This window comes from Triturus cristatus, chromosome 8 (assembly GCF_964204655.1).
Source record: "Triturus cristatus chromosome 8, aTriCri1.1, whole genome shotgun sequence".
NCBI lineage: Eukaryota > Metazoa > Chordata > Amphibia > Caudata > Salamandridae > Triturus > Triturus cristatus.
In genome coordinates, this window is record NC_140591.1 from 1,120,911,212 (window position 1) to 1,120,928,323 (window position 17,112).

The following is a 17,112-nucleotide window of genomic DNA, read 5'->3' on the forward strand; positions in this document are numbered from 1 at the left end:
TTTACAAGAGGGGGCTAAAATGCATAATCATATGTTAGCACCCTTTTTCCCGACGCCTCCCTTTGCATCTCTAATGAGATGCAAAGTGGGCGTTATTGGGCAGTACAGCCTTGCAAATATCGCTGATGTGCACATCGCGATATTTGCAAGGCTGCCCAAGCATTTTAGCAGACGTTCGTTTTTGAAGAAAACTTCTGTTTTCTCCAAAAACTACCGTCTGCTAAAATCCTGACTTACCCATCCCTAACATAGGGGGTGGATTATGCTGCTACGACCACAGGGTCATATCAGCAAGGTTATCGCCCTTTTGTAGAGAACATCGCTGGAAAACCTGCGATGTTCCCTGCAAAACGACGATTTCCCCCGCTATCTCTGGAATTTTTATCGCCCTGGAGCAATGCGTTATTGATAACACGCTACCAGGGCGATAAATTCCAGAGATAGACGGAGATGAATAACAAAGCGCTAAGCGCGCTTTGCGTTATTCATCGCCGTTCCGTGCTGATATGCCCCTAAGAAACCAGACATGGTTCCCAAGGGAGTTCTTACTTTGAATCCAAATGCATTAAACAAGTGTTAACTAATGCTGTCAGATTAGAAGATGGTAAGGTGTGGAATTTAAAGAGAGATGCTGTGTGTTCTGAACAGAGCAGAGTAGAAATAGCAGAGAAACAAAATATTAAGACATACATTTTATTAGAATATATCATAACTCCATAGCACCCAGAGAGTGTTGAGGACAACAATGAGAATAACAAAGTAATGCATCGGGTGGACAAGTGGAGAACCAGTCAAGGAGTGAGGAAAAAGACCTGGGACAAGTAGATAGTACAATTGATTTCAATTCCATTCTTATGCTTTCCACTGACAAGTTTTCTAGAAGACCAAAAGGATTAATTAAGCGATTAACTAAGTAAGATAGATTTGCTAACCTGTTTTTTCTCCACACACTATATAGTGAATTTCACTATTTGATATGTATTAATGTAATGATTATACTATTTCAATCTTGTGTTTATAAGAAGGAAAGTTTTTATTTGTGTTTGAAAGGGTAAAAGGGAGCAGATGTGTACAGGTGATGTAATGGAAGCAAAGACATCGGTAGAATGTGGAATTTAGATGTTATATATAATGTTAGTAATGACAGAGACATGAGTTACTTGGAGGATGCGGAGCACACGATAAGGGAGCTTACTTACCTTTCATTTGTGTAGCGTGTTACTATAGAGAGCTTAAAGAGACAGGGAAGAGTAAGGGAGAGTGAATTCTGTAAAACAACAAAATGCAGAGATATAGGAGAATGAGAGAACGTAAGAAAGAGTGATGATAAGAGAAAGAAGGAATCTGAGTAAAAAGCGACTAAAGTAATGGAGGAGAGAAGAAAGATGTGAATGGTCTAGGTATAGTGCATAATGTAAACAGTGGAGAATGGAGAGGGTGAGGGGAAAGTGGAGGGATACAGATGGAAATGAGAGAATGTGAAATGTGGAAAGCAGTGAGATACTGAGAAAGCAAGAGAAAGTTAAAGTGGGAACATACAAACAAGGATGTAGAGATACGGAAAGAAGAAGGAAGAGGAGGGGAATTGAAGAGATACTGCGGACAGAGATAAAAGGGGCAAGAGAGATGCGGGAAAGAATGAGAGATGGAACCTTACGGAATGTAACTATCAGTGGAGAATGACGAGGGGGGTGAAAGAAGTCAGGGAGTGGGCAGAGTGAAACGTGAAAGGTAAAAGGTAGTGTGATACAGAGAAAAAGGAAGAGAGGGAGTGCTGTAGTTATGCAGGAAACTATGCATGGGTGTAGGCGAGTGAAGAGATACAGGGGTGCAGGGGCATAACTATCATTCGTGCAGCAAGTGCAGTGGTGCCGAAGCCCAGGGATGTACAGTGCCTGTTGCACTCCAGTTTTTTTACTACCCAACCAGTGGGATAGGGGAACCATTTATTTTTCAGCATTAGGATCCGTAGTAGCTTTCCATTGGATAACACTGGTTTAGTCTATGAATTAATGTCATCCATGGTTAACCCATTACGTGCCAGTGGCCGGATTATGTGAATTGCACCGCAGCAGGTACAAATCTGTGCCAGCTGTTTTGAAATACATAGATTTCACTGGTTTCAATGAGGTTTTAGACCAACAATCCCACCAACTGACAGATTCAAGAACAACGTTTGCACGGGCTAACCGGTGCAAATATGACATTTTGCACCAGTTCATAGATGTGCATATTGGGACAAACTCTCAGCATCAAAAAAACTATCTTTGTAGCCAAGAAATATTGTTGCAAAACTGAACCACCCACCACATTCTAATCAAAAGCCAGAATACTAAAGGGTTTAGTCAAACGTCAGCATTGCATTAGAAGTGTGATGGACCACCTGCTCTGGGCGTAGAAAAATGTAACTCGTTAGCATATACAACTTGTTTTGGGGGCGGGTTTCATGGCCTAATGGAATTGTGACAGAATTTTTTCTGCGACGGTATGGAGAAGGTTAGTTTAAGAGATTTCTTCTCTGTGTATTATATGGTGAACTCTGTATTTCTTTAGGAGAGATCTCTTTTTAGCTCCCTCCTCTGTTTAGTGTTTTCTATGTAGAGAGACTCCAAGATTAGGATTGTGGAAATACTCAATCACTAACGCAAAGATAGCCCCAAGCAAACAGACATCAGAGTACTTAGAGAGCAATGAAATCCAGTCCCCCTTTCAACAAGTGAAATATAAGCATTTCCTCAGAACCTGGCTAGGGGCATATTATTACCACTACGCCAACTCGTAGTACTTCTGTTACTACTACGATTACTGCTGCTATTATTTATTTAATTAGGTGAATTTGGGACAAGCACAACTGCCTGTAAAAAAAAGTTTCACAAAAGGTAATGGGTTAAGCTGGTTTAAAGCTTCCAATTAAGAGCATTTGTGCTTGTTCTGGGAAGACATCTCTCTTGCTCTCTGGAGGCTGCTTTCAAGAGCTGAAGTGAGGCACAGTATTGAGGAGGGATGGAACATGGAGCGCAGAGGAGTCATAGAAACGCAGCAAAAATATAAGGCAAAGTAAGTTTATTTAATTCAAAACAAGCACTCTTAAGGGTTAAGGCAGTGTAATCCATCCTCTGGAAATCTGATATGGTGCTATTTAAGAGTCTGCCACATCCTAATCCATCCCTGCCCCAGCACTACCAACCTTTTAGAAACACCAGCTGGAGGGAAGTGATTGGAGAGGGACCTGAAATAGGGAAGAGGGAGTGATAGGAGTGGTGGGCAGCAGTATGAGTGGGGCATTAGCGGATGAGGGGGCAGAGGCACGATAGATGAATAATGAGTAGCAGGAGATAGAAAGTGAAATGATGATGGAGAGGCCTGAGAATAGAGAGGATGTGATGGGAGAGGTGGAGATGCACAGTGACAGGAGGACTTAGGCTCAAGTGAATATTGACAGAAAACATGGACAATCATGGGAAAGGTGTAGCGTGTTGGTGGGGGTGGGCAGTGACTGGAAAAATGAACACTGACGGTGAGTGGGCATCGCTGGGACAATAGTCAGTGATGAAAGAGGTAGACAGTCATGGAGAGGGTGTGCACTGACTATAAAGGAGGACACGGACTGGAGAGGTGGGTCCTTAAGGGAGAAGTGGACACTGTTCAGGGAAGAAAGCAGTGGCAGCAGATAAAAGCAGTGGGAGGAGAGACAGACGGTGAGTAAATCTACACACGCAGATATACACTCCCCTTTGTGAATAGGACCCTTTATATTTTACAGGAGGAGGCGTAGGAGTACAGAGGCTGCATAGGCCCTGTTAATATCCAATGGGGTATGACCTAGGTTTTTAACAAGATAAACTGGTTTCCTCAGAATTCTGATAAAGGGTTGTATTTTTTTGGGTGCAAGGGAGTTCATAACAAAGTTATATAATTAACACCTCTCACCCAAAATAACTTGTAAAATAATGTATTTGTCTTTCATTTTTGTAATGTACAAACCACAAATAGATATAAAGTCAAACAGTTTCAATCCTAGACCATATAATCCCTCCCTTATTTATGTTGTTCAAGTTCTCCTTGCTCTGTTATCGCCAAATCTTTTTATTGTTGAATGGTGATACCAATCAAGCCCCTTCATTTAAATCTTCCTGCTAAAGGGTGGAAGAAAGTGTGGGAAACAGGGAGAGATCAACACGCATAACCCTGGTGAATGAACTACACAATGAAAAATAAACTCTTACATTATTTTGTCACAAACAACACCCCTAAATCTTACATTTATTAATCAGCTCTCAAGAACTTTGGAAAAATGTCCACTTTTCCTTGACTGTTAAGTTAAGTTTCTTTATTTTGCATATTTAACAAAAACCATTGCAATATTAACATTTAAAAAGAAGAAATATAGACAAATATTCAGTATGATTTCATCACCATTATCACCTTTCTGAGCACTATGTTATAGGAGAATATCTTCAAGTAAAACATTTAAAACCCAAGGTAGAAAAATACTGTACAGTTTAAAAATTTGAGTTTAAAAAAAAGGAAAAAACATTTGTGAATGTCATTAATTCACAGTGCAAAGTGCAGTGCCGTCAATTTATTTTTTCTTCTCCAGCCAGGTTTGCCCCAAAGTCGTTGGGTCAATGTCATATCGTGTATGTCGATCAAATTATCTGGACTTGTTGCGAGTTTTTCCGCTAAAGTGCAGATGGACCGTCCTTGGTGTGTTCTAAGCAAAGACCTCTTCCCATCTACAGGACATCATACAGCAACAAATCTTTATGTTTAATGTTTCAAATTTTGGGAATTTTGGGCGTTTTTTGTTCGGCCAGCATCAGGAATTTTACCAATCTGTAGTTCAATTGTGTATTCTCTGAGTTTAGACAGGCCAGCACTGCTTGACTCCTGGTGCAGGTGCTTTTCTGCTTAAAGGGTTCTTTTAGGAACTGTTGTCGTTCTTGATGCAGTTCCTTGCATGAACATATTAGTTGTAGAACATCTCCTTGCTTAGTGTTACACAGCCTGCCCGTGTCTTGAGCTGATAACCTCAGGCATGGTGGAAGATGCTGAGCACACAGAAAGATCCCCAGTCTATGTCTTAGAAAGTTCATTTTTATAGCTTTGGGGAATCCCTGGTTAAAGAATGTTTGTGGGGCAAGTGATTTGTAGGAGTTCAAGGTCATCCAGGCATGAGATCTATTTGAGAAGCTTGCCTTGTCCTCCAACAAGGAAATTTGTTTTATGCTTTTCCAGACTCGTTTTTTTAAAGGTTAGATAGCCGAGTTGCGTGTCCCAAAGTCACTTGGGTCTGGTAGATTCCAGGGCTTGCTGAAGGTAGCTTCTTGCTTGGGAGACCTCCCTATGCTGGATGTCATGCCACAACAGATGATTTCGCGTGTTAGTAGTGGTGCCTCTGATTTTGTGCCAGCAGATGATGTGCGATCTGTGCCTGGCCAAGACTTGTTGCAAAAGACCAAACTCCAGCCTTATTTGTGTTGGTGAAGTGTAGGGTGGGAGGCAGAACATGGTTCTGTATGCTTTGACCAGTATATTGTCCAGATCCTTAGCGTCTCTTCCCCGCATTGCCTCACTGCCATAGGTAATCGAGGGGCAGGGAATGTCCACTTTTCCTTGACTGAATTTTGTATTCCAAAACATTTGGTGAAGATTGTTTGGATCAGGGATATTGTTGTTAAATAAAAAGGCCTCATTAACTTAAAGCTCACAGTGTAGTCTTAATTACATATCGAACAAAATTGTTCTGTCAATGTGGTAAAGCACACAGTGAGTACTTTATCATCCTTTGGAACCATTGGGTAATAAAAAGAAAGTGCACTTGGGTAACAAAAAGAAAGATATTGGCGTCACTTGGGTGATAAAAGAAAGTTCTCTCTTAATAAAATGTATTGTCTTTCAGAAAAAGGGATATGTATGCTGAGCTGATACCAACGTAATTTTGAAAAGGTGCATTAACATTTCATAGTGGCTTTAGGAGGGTCATGTAGACCCTTGTTGGTGGCCCTGCTGTCTGCGCGATTAGTGGTGGCACTGGCGTTAGCGTCCATTCCCCTGGTGGAGCACTTATAGCCCAATGCATCGATCACTTTCTGTCTGGTAGAGATCACTAAGCCTACAGTGGATAAAAATCAATGGCCCTGATACTCCTTCATATTCTGCTGGCCATTGACAGATTTCCTTGCCCGGGGCCATTAGGACTTGTAGGGAACTCTAGTGTCAGTTAGGGTTTAGTGGCCCACCTGTAGCAGCATGAAGGGTTTACACTGGTGGAGCCAGCTGGTGTAAACCCTGAGCTTCGCTTACCTGGAAATGAAGCAGGTGAACCACGTGTTTGGCATGGTGGCAACTCCAGTGATATACAAATGACCCCACTCGGCCAAACTCTAAATGGCTCTATAAGTCTCCTTCCTCACAGTGAATAATAATTGTTGTCAATTTATTTAATATTTTCTTCTAATAGTAATCCTATTTCTGCATTTTTTCTTTCTTTTAGGAACCCAGGCCTTTGTACACAGGAAGATGTCAATTGTATTCAAGTGCAACAGGATTCGTATATGATAACTACCAGACTGAGGTAATTTCAAATATTAAATAATCAGCTGTACTGGTTTTTCTTGTTGATACAGGCAGAATTTGTTCTAGTTTTCAATAATATCACCTTGCTTGGGGCAAACCTTTCAAGTATTAATTGTTAACTGTGGCGCCAGAAGCAGGGTTGATGCTTGTGCAGCAGCACCGCACAATGACAGGAAATGACTCAATCAGAATGGACAAAATTGTGGCCCTGTGAAGTGTTTTGTTTGGGAAACAACCTTTACAACGCAACTATTACAACGCACTACACTTACAACGCAGGTATTACAACGGAACATCCATTACAACGTATGACACTACAACGCATACCATTACAACGCATGACACTACATCGCATGTCACTACAACACAGGCATTACAACGCATACCATTACAATGCATACCATTGGAGTTAGAATAGTAATTTTTAACCCCTACACTATCCAACACTTACCCTACTGTTGCACCCCCTGGAGTTAGAATAGTAATTTTTACCCCTATACTATCCAATACTTACCTTAAATGCAATGTAACAGTATGCGTTGTAATGGTATGCGTTGTAGTGGATGTTGCGATGTAAAAATTGCGTTGTAAGTGCATGCGTTGTAAAAGTATGCGTTGTAACGTCATACATCCGTTTTGTTTCCTTTCAGAATTTTGTGTATGTTCTTTTTTTGTCTTACCAACTTCAGCATCTTTGTATCATACCCCATGTGTGCCACCAGGAGAGTGAATTGAAGCTGAGACCTGTTATAGCATGGAGCTCAAGAGTATAGAGAACCACCCGCTATGCCAGCTTAAGCAGGGTTGCTACTAGAGACGGTCATGATTGTTTTATGGCTCTTCTTAACATTTAACTTTGACTCGCAGGTCATTGCAAGTTAAAACTTAAAACTAATAAATTGCCCAAGAATAAACTGTGATAACACAGCTGTGGGGTGGGGACCAAAAAAAACCTAACAGCAGCCTATATTGGTCACAGAGAGAATGACAAACTATTACAATTAGAAATACAAGGTTAGAGGCCAATGGAGTGAGACAGCTCAAAAGGAAAGTGAGTAAAATGCAAATAATGAAGGGAAAAAAAGAAAGCATGAAGAAAATAGGGTACAAATGAACACAGGAAATAGGGGAAAAAGTTGTAAGAGAAGAATGAAGGGTGGAAAGAAAAAAGAAAGATGAAGCAAATAAAAGAGTAAAAATATTAAACAAGAAGGAAAGCAGAAAAATATAATGAATTAAAAAAGAAGAAATGTGAGATGAAAAGATGGGCGATTGAAGGAAAGCAGAGAAAGAAAGAATTAATGTATTGAAGGAATACAACAAGAAAAGATGCAAAGACAGTATTAAAAAAAGATAGGACCAACATAGCAATAAACGGATAGAAAGAAGGATAGAAACCTTAAAACAACTAATGGAATGAGAGAAGAATGGACAGAAGGAAAGAAAGATGGAAAGATATTAAGAAATACACATGAAAGTAAAAAAATATGATGGAAAGAAAGAAGGATAAAAAGAAAGAAGATGGGAAGGATGAAGGAGAGAAATAGGTCAATACAGGTAAATGTGTAGTTTTTGGCCATATTCCGTTAAAATCATGCTACAATAGTCATCATTTTGCATAATGTTTTGCAAATTTCACCAGGGGTACAATTTCCATGACACTTCAAAAGAAGGGTTGGGGTTGCTCACATTACTCATGTATTTATTACTATATAAGGGTCAAAGTGGGGGGGGGGGGATTTTATTCTTCAGGCCACTCCCTTGAAGGCTCTCAGAGACCTCTGACCAGAAGAGCACTATGTGAGGACATTCCCATGCTAAGTGAAGGAAGTTTGTCGTCGGAAATCTGCATCTAAAACAGCAGGGGTTCACATCCAAAACTATTGCATTCAAACTCATTGGAGTGTAATGAAGCCCTATGAAAAGCAGTAGTGGAAGTTTGCTATTAAGTAAAATTCACGTCGTCTGCATGCAGCAATATTGCCATGTGGCATCCGTTAAATCGATCCCTACATCTGTCTTCCATTTGGCTCTTACTTTCCTTTCAAGTACACCTCGTACTTGTGAAATTAAGTTATAGAGGCTGGTCACTAGCCCGTGCAGAGACACTGAGGCTATTATGATCAGTCCCAGTGCAGACAGCGCTGTTGGCTTATCTGGAAATTGTGTGTAATGAGCCTGCAACGTATACTACAATCTGAAGTAGAGAAATATGTCTAATGGAGATCTGCCTCCCTTTATTTATTTATTTTTTTAAAGTATTTTTATTGGCATTTTGTAATATTCTATATTAAAGATATCTCAGAGATGAGTGGGGGTCCAAGGGATAAAGTTTAAAGACTCAAATAGTTGTAATCCCCAGGTCGACGAACTATATCAACATAAGCAACTATGAGTCTCGCCTGTGTGAAAACCTTGACACAATCGTAAGGGAAATGCTAATGCTGTGAGTTCATGTGTACATGTGTGCGTGTACGCATGAGTGTAAAATTCCCATCATCCACCCGAAGTGGTTTGCTTCATCATCTGGGAATTGGGGACTCATTTAGAGAACCATCTTCTACTTGACAAGTCGTAGATATTGGTCTCTTCTATGTCCCAAACTGGTAAGTGGTAGTTTTGTTAGATGATGATTGGGTGTGATGGTCGCAGTGCTGGTGTGAGGTGATGGTGTATAAGTGCTGGTTAAAATATGTCTAGCAAGGCACTAAAAAACTTTATTGGGTAGCTACCTTGTTGACAAAGTCTAAAAACAGTGCTCTAACAGTTACAAAATATAATAACTGTTGAAAAACGGTCTACATGTTTCTGCTAACGGATGTAAATCATCCAAGCTTTCGTCAGGACCTAGAAGCTACTGCGAAAAAAACTGTGCAAATTAATGAAGTGGTTTATACAACCTGGACCCTAATGGGGGGCCAAGAAACTCCGTAGGAGGTAGTTTACATTCACTGACCTGCATAAATGGAGAAAAAGAGAAAGAAAAAGAACACAACATAGCAAAACAACCCTTCACATAGTGTAAGGTTAACAAATAGCATCCAGAACAATGTCCGATATACCGAATACTCTTAGATGTAATAAGACTATGATAAGTCTGTGAGCTTAAATCGAATTAGACGACTTAAAGGCACTTACCCTATACGTGATGGGTGTGTGCCTCACCTCACCTGGCTACTGCTCAGGTTTAAGGAGGCCCCGCTCTGTAGAGAAAATCAGAGGGTTCGACAGTGTTAAAACCTAGTGGTTGGTTGAAATTAAAACGCTATAGCCCAGCCGCGTAATGTCGAGATGCGCCAGATCTCACTGAACGTCACCCGACTACCACAACAATGGTCTCAAAAAAGTACTAGATCTCGGTAATGTTTGTAAAGACTTCGGGATCGGCCTCAGTGGGGGGCCAACTAGTCTAATTAGTCTAATGCGTGTCGCGTTGCATCAAGTCTTTTGCTCAATAGCGTCGGAGAAGACGCTAAAATATTTCTGACGGTAGGAAAATGCCAGCTCACCTATCCGTCGGTACCTCTTGTCAGTGCTGAGCTCGTAGGGGAGGCAGCCTGCGATGTGTACGAGCTCTGCAGAAATAGTGAAAGCCGATCTTCGTTGTCACGGCGACCAGGGAGAAACGCGGCCGTCGTTCGGACGCTGATGAAACGTCATCGCGTTCCGTTCGTGAGCCTGGGAATTGTAGTATTAGAACCGATGGTTCTAATGAACGACAGTCGATGGGACCACTTCTACACTCATCCTCTCATATTAAATGGGAGTAAATGGATGTTTGTTTATTTTAAATCGGTAGTATTTGCGTAAAAGCAATGCACCGGGCCAACAGGTACATATTAAGCCCGTGTCTCATACTAAACCAGAGCAACTATTCAAAACTAGGAAACACCAGATAACATGGTGTTAATAGCTTGTGCTAGACAGGAAGAATCAAATCGCCATCAATCTTAGCGAGACCACACCTGAACGGGGCGAGAAATGCCTATAGTATATTGAGCATCCCTATATCTTAGTACAGTTCATCTGAGGGGTACTAAATGGTGTCTGCTCTTAGAGTGAGGCCCAAGGAATATCATCACTCAGCCCGTTGCAATCACTTTGAAGTCTGAAGACCCATTTCTGTTCCTTGTGGAATAGAAAATTAGTGATGTCTGTTATGTGTGGTGGGATGAATGGTTGTTCAAGGACTAACCACCTTATGTCTTCCGGTTTGTGATTTAGTGTAAGGAAATGGTTAGTCATTCTAGTCGCTTGTTTTTTCCGTCTAATAGTACTCTTGTGTTCACTTATTCTCACTTTAATTTTACGGGTGGTCATCCCTACATATTTAAGTGAGCAAGGACATGTAATCAGATAGATGACTTTCTCTGAATTACAGTTAGTATGTTTGTTGAGAATCCAAGGTTTTGAGGTACCAATGTCAACCGATTTAGTGGGTTCAGTCTGTGGACAAACTGAACAGGAACCACAAGGGTAGTGGCCTTGAACAGGTGGGAGGTTCCAGAGTGTTGATGTGATAGGATTCCTCTTTGCTTTTGGTCGTGTGTGTACCAAATTGTCCCTGAGGTTCGTTCCTCTCTTGAATGAGAAGAGTGGAGGAGGGATTTTTTCATTGTTCAAATTGAGAATCCGCCAATGCTTGCGTACCACTTTTTGCACGTCATTTGACAGTGTGCTAAAGGTGTTTACAAATGTCAGTCTCTTGAGTGGTGGTTTTGGTATAGCTGGCGCGATGAGAGCGTCCCTGTTATTGTTTGCTGCTCTTTTTTTGGCTTGTCTTACCAAGTGTCTAGGATATGTCTTGACTTTCAATTGCTGTGACAGATCGGCTGCATGTTTGTCATAAGTCTCTTTCGTGGAACAGTTTCTGCGTATACGCAGGAACTGACCGATAAGCAGATTATTCCTTAAGGACTTGGGATGGTGGCTCTGGAAATTCAACAAAGAGTTCTTCGCTTGGGGTTTCTTGTATAGTTCACTCCCCAGAGTCCCTTGTGAGGGGTAAATGACAATATCTAAGAAAGGCAATCTGCATTTGTCGTGTGTCACAGTGAATCTCAAAAAGTTGTTTTGGGTGTTTAACCAAGCATGGAAATCGAGTAAGGTAGTAACACTGCCACGCCAAACTACCAAAATATCGTCGATATACCTCTTCCATATGACAATTTTGTCACGGAAGGGATTGGTATTAGTCAACACATTGTTCTGTTCAAATAAATGAACGTAGAGATTCGCCAGGCTGGGAGCAAAAATGCTCCCCATCGATGTGCCTGAGGTTTGGAGGTAGATGGTCTCCTCGTACCTGAAGAAATTTTCTTTCATTGCCAGCCTGGCACATTCCATGATGAAATTGATTGGGGTAATCATGACCAGATCTTTTGTGTCAAGTAGACCCCTGATAGCCTCTAATGTTTCATCCTGGGGAATGCAGGTATAAAGTGACTCGACATCGAAACTAACCAGTAGGTCTGTTTCGATGTCAAATGGAGTCTCAGGTAACAGTCTAAGGACATCTTTGGTGTCCTGAAGGAATGTTGGCATTTCTTTGACCAAAGGCCGGAGAAAAAAGTCTACAAAAGTGGACAAGGGTTCTAAAAGTGACCCGTTCCCTGAGATAATGGGACGTCCTGGTGGTGGTCTAGTGGCTTTATGTATCTTGGGGAGGACATAAAAGTAGGGCATGACAGGATGTGTCGTGATTAAGAATTCAGACTCTTGTTGAGTGATCCAGCCTGATTCCTTGGCTTCATAAACCATGTCATTTATCTCTTTGGATAATCTTGTGGTTGGATCCTCGGGCAAAACCCGGTAGGATTTTGTGTCGTTTAATTGTCTAAGACATTCCATCTGATAGATGGCTGAGTCCAGAATGACAATGGCACCCCCCTTATCAGCAGGCTTGATGGTAATAGTGTCGTCATTAGATAGTGTTGTCATAGCTTGTTTCTCCACAAGAGGAAGGTTACAGTAGCCACTTCTACTTCTAGAACAGAGAGAGGAAACATCATTGGTCACAGCTTGTTCAAAGACTTTGACATTATCTGGCACTAAATGTGCTGGTGGAGTGAAATTAGAGGGTGGTCTTAAACCTGTGTTAGTTTCTGCTGATAGGTCATCTTGATCTATCGTATCGCCTCCCTTTTCTTTATTCTTGAAAAAGAAATGTAGACGTACTTTGCGAAAGAATTTGCCCATTTCACACCTCAATTGGAAGGGGTCGCCTATGGAAGTTGGAACAAAACCTAAACCTTTATTTAGGACCTCTAGTTCAGTTGAAGAAAGTTGACGCTGGCTTAGATTCACCACTAGTTTATTACGTTCACATGTGTGTCCCATATGTTCTAAGTGTTCTGTGGTGGCTGGTCTGTTTGCCAGTGTACCTGTTGTATTGATCCTCCTCTTCTCCTGCCTCTGCTGCGTCCACGACCTTGCCCTAAAAAAGGTTGCTGTCCAAAATGGGTAGGTGGTGGTGGCTGGCAAGGAAAGGGTGGCATGGGTGGAGCATATGGTGAGGGTTGAAATCCCCACGGTGCGGGGGGCCACCAGGGTCTGGGTTGGTCATAGTAGTTTTGTGTACCTCGTCTCCTGTTGGCCCGTGAGCGCTGATAGTTTTGTTTTTGCGACGGTGTCCCTGTGGTGGAACCCTCTGAATCTGATGAGGGGGTATCTGTCCCTGATGAAGAATAGTTTGAGCCATATTTCTTGCCCTTTTTGTTATATTCTGGAGGGATGTAGGTGTCGCTAGTATATGGGTAGACTTTTTCGAAAGAGAAACGAGCCAGATCTTTTTTGAATTTCTCTATCTTCGTCAATAAGATAGTGTCTTTGTGCTCTTTGATGGCTTTATTGGTGTCCTCAAGATTTCTTTTAAATAAAGCGCTAGTGATGGTGGCTTTGATTTGGCCCTCTAAAGTTTGTATTTCTACAAGGATAAGGTCAGCTACCTTTTTGGCTGTAGAGATGATTAAAATCAGCCAGTCGCGGGTACATCGCCACGCGATAAGCGACCAGTCCTTGAGGAAAGTTTTGTCTGTCAAAAAAAGTCGTGGTGTGTTAGTTACTATCAGGCCCATGGGAGCACTATTGTTTCTTAAATATTCTGTCATTATAGCGCCATGTATGAATGTGCGCGAGTGAGACATTTTCAGAGTAAGTAAGGTTTGCCATTCGTCTATAGTGTTGTTGGAGACCGATGGCAGACTGTCTATGATGCTGGGGTTGGTACTCAAGATCGACTGTAGCATGTTGTCATCAAATGACAATCCAGTGAGTTCGGCCATCTTTAAACAGAGGGCGGCGTGGGCAGCGAAGTAGAAGTACTCGTGATGCGCTTAGCTGCGTGAGTACAAAGAGAGGACCCGCAGCCGAGGCTGCTCCAAAAACTATATTAAAGATATCTCAGAGATGAGTGGGGGTCCAAGGGATAAAGTTTAAAGACTCAAATAGTTGTAATCCCCAGGTCCACGAACTATATCAACATAAGCAACTATGAGTCTCGCCTGTGTGAAAACCTTGACACAATTGTAAGGGAAATGCTAATGCTGTGAGTTCATGTGTACATGTGTGCATGTACGCATGAGTGTAAAATTCCCATCATCCACCCGAAGTGGTTTGCTTCATCATCTGGGAATTGGGGACTCATTTAGAGAACCATCTTCTACTTGACAAGTCGTAGATATTGGTCTCTTCTATGTCCCAAACTGGTAAGTGGTAGTTTTGTTAGATGATGATTGGGTGTGATGGTCGCAGTGCTGGTGTGAGGTGATGGTGTATAAGTGCTGGTTAAAATATGTCTAGCAAGGCACTAAAAAACTTTATTGGGTAGCTACCTTGTTGACAAAGTCTAAAAACAGTGCTCTAACAGTTTCAAAATATAATAACTGTGTTGAAAAACGGTCTACATGTTTCTGCTAACGGATGTAAATCATCCAAGCTTTCGTCAGGACCTAGAAGCTACTACGAAAAAAACTGTGCAAATTAATGAAGTGGTTTAAACAACCTGGACCCTAATGGGGGGCCAAGAAACTCCGTAGGAGGTAGTTTACATTCACTGACCTGCATAAATGGAGAAAAAGAGAAAGAAAAAGAACACAACATAGCAAAACAACCCTTCACATAGTGTAAGGTTAACAAATAGCATCCAGAACAATGTCCGATATACCGAATACTCTTAGATGTATTAAGACTATGATAAGTCTGTGAGCTTAAATCGAATTAGACGACTTAAAGGCACTTACCCTATACGTGATGGGTGTGCGCCTCACCTCACCTGGCTACTGCTCAGGTTTAAGGAGGCCCCGCTCTGTAGAGAAAATCAGAGGGTTCGACAGTGTTAAAACCTAGTTGTTGGTTGAAATTAAAACGCTATAGCCCAGCCGCGTAATGTCGAGATGCGCCAGATCTCACTGAACGTCACCCGACTACCACAACAATGGTCTCAAAAAAGTACTAGATCTCGGTAATGTTTGTAAAGACTTCGGGATCGGCCTCAGTGGGGGGCCAACTAGTCTAATTAGTCTAATGCGTGTCGCGTTGCATCAAGTCTTTTGCTCAATAGCGTCGGAGAAGACGCTAAAATATTTCTGACGGTAGGAAAATGCCAGCTCACCTATCCGTCGGTACCTCTTGTCAGTGCTGAGCTCGTAGGGGAGGCAACCTGCGATGTGTACGAGCTCTGCAGAAATAGTGAAAGCCGATCTTCGTTGTCACGGCGACCAGGGAGAAACGCGGCCGTCGTTCGGACGCTGATGAAACGTCATCGCGTTCCGTTCGTGAGCCTGGGAATTGTAGTATTAGAACCGATGGTTCTAATGAACGACAGTCGATGGGACCACTCCTACACTCATCCTCTCATATTAAATGGGAGTAAATGGATGTTTGTTTATTTTAAATCGGTAGTATTTGCGTAAAAGCAATGCACCGGGCCAACAGGTACATATTAAGCCCGTGTCTCATACTAAACCAGAGCAACTATTCAAAACTAGGAAACACCAGATAACATGGTGTTAATAGCTTGTGCTAGACAGGAAGAATCAAATCGCCATCAATCTTAGCGAGACCACACCTGAACGGGGCGAGAAATGCCTATAGTATATTGAGCATCCCTATATCTTAGTACAGTTCATCTGAGGGGTACTAAATGGTGTCTGCTCTTAGAGTGAGGCCCAAGGAATATCATAATTCAGCCCGTTGCAATCACTTCGAAGTCTTATGTCCTCCCCAAGATACATAAAGCCACTAGACCACCACCAGGACGTCCCATTATCTCAGGGATCGGGTCACTTTTAGAACCCTTGTCCACTTTTGTAGACTTTTTTCTCCGGCCTTTGGTCAAAGAAATGCCAACATTCCTTCAGGACACCAAAGTTGTCCTTAGACTGTTACCTGAGACTCCATTTGACATCGAAACAGACCTACTGGTTAGTTTCGATGTCGAGTCACTTTATACCTGCATTCCCCAGGATGAAACATTAGAGGCTATCAGGGGTCTACTTGACACAAAAGATCTGGTCATGATTACCCCAATCAATTTCATCATGGAATGTGCCAGGCTGGCAATGAAAGAAAATTTCTTCAGGTACGAGGAGACCATCTACCTCCAAACCTCAGGCACATCGATGGGGAGCATTTTTGCTCCCAGCCTGGCGAATCTCTACGTTCATTTATTTGAACAGAACAATGTGTTGACTAATACCAATCCCTTCCGTGACAAAATTGTCATATGGAAGAGGTATATCGACGATATTTTGGTAGTTTGGCGTGGCAGTGTTACTACCTTACTCGATTTCCATGCTTGGTTAAACACCCAAAACAACTTTTTGAGATTCACTGTGACACACGACAAATGCAGATTGCCTTTCTTAGATATTGTCATTTACCCCTCACAAGGGACTCTGGGGAGTGAACTATACAAGAAACCCCAAGCGAAGAACTCTCTGTTGAATTTCCAGAGCCAAAATCCCAAGTCCTTAAGGAATAATCTGCCTATCGGTCAGTTCCTGCGTATACGCAGAAACTGTTCCACGAAAGAGACTTATGACAAACATGCAGCCGATCTGTCACAGCAATTGAAAGTCAAGAAATATCCTAGACACTTGGTAAGACAAGCCAAAAAAAGAGCAGCAAACAATAACAGGGACGCTCTCATCGCGCCAGCTATACCAAAACCACCACTCAAGAGACTGACATTTGTAAACACCTTTAGCACACTGTCAAATGACGTGCAAAAAGTGGTACGCAAGCATTGGCGGATTCTCAATTTGAACAATGAAAAAATCCCTCCTCCACTCTTCTCATTCAAGAGAGGAACGAACCTCAGGGACAATTTGGTACACACACGACCAAAAGCAAAGAGGAATCCTATCACATCAACACTCTGGAACCTCCCACCTGTTCAAGGCCACTACCCTTGTGGTTCCTGTTCAGTTTGTCCACAGACTGAACCCACTAAATCGGTTGACATTGGTACCTCAAAACCTTGGATTCTCAACAAACATACTAACTGTAATTCAGAGAAAGTCATCTATCTGA

The 17,112-nt window shown here is 42.0% G+C and overlaps 1 protein-coding gene across 1 annotated transcript in view; it reads left to right on the top strand.

Annotated features, from left to right (window-relative positions):
• TMEM255B (transmembrane protein 255B) overlaps positions 1-17,112 on the top strand; it is a 670,912-nt gene that overhangs the window by 494,070 nt on the left and 159,730 nt on the right. The window contains exon 5 of the mRNA XM_085620508.1: positions 6,497-6,577. Within this exon, the coding sequence (XP_085476634.1) occupies positions 6,497-6,577 (81 nt within the window). The remainder of the gene's footprint in view (positions 1-6,496; positions 6,578-17,112) is intronic.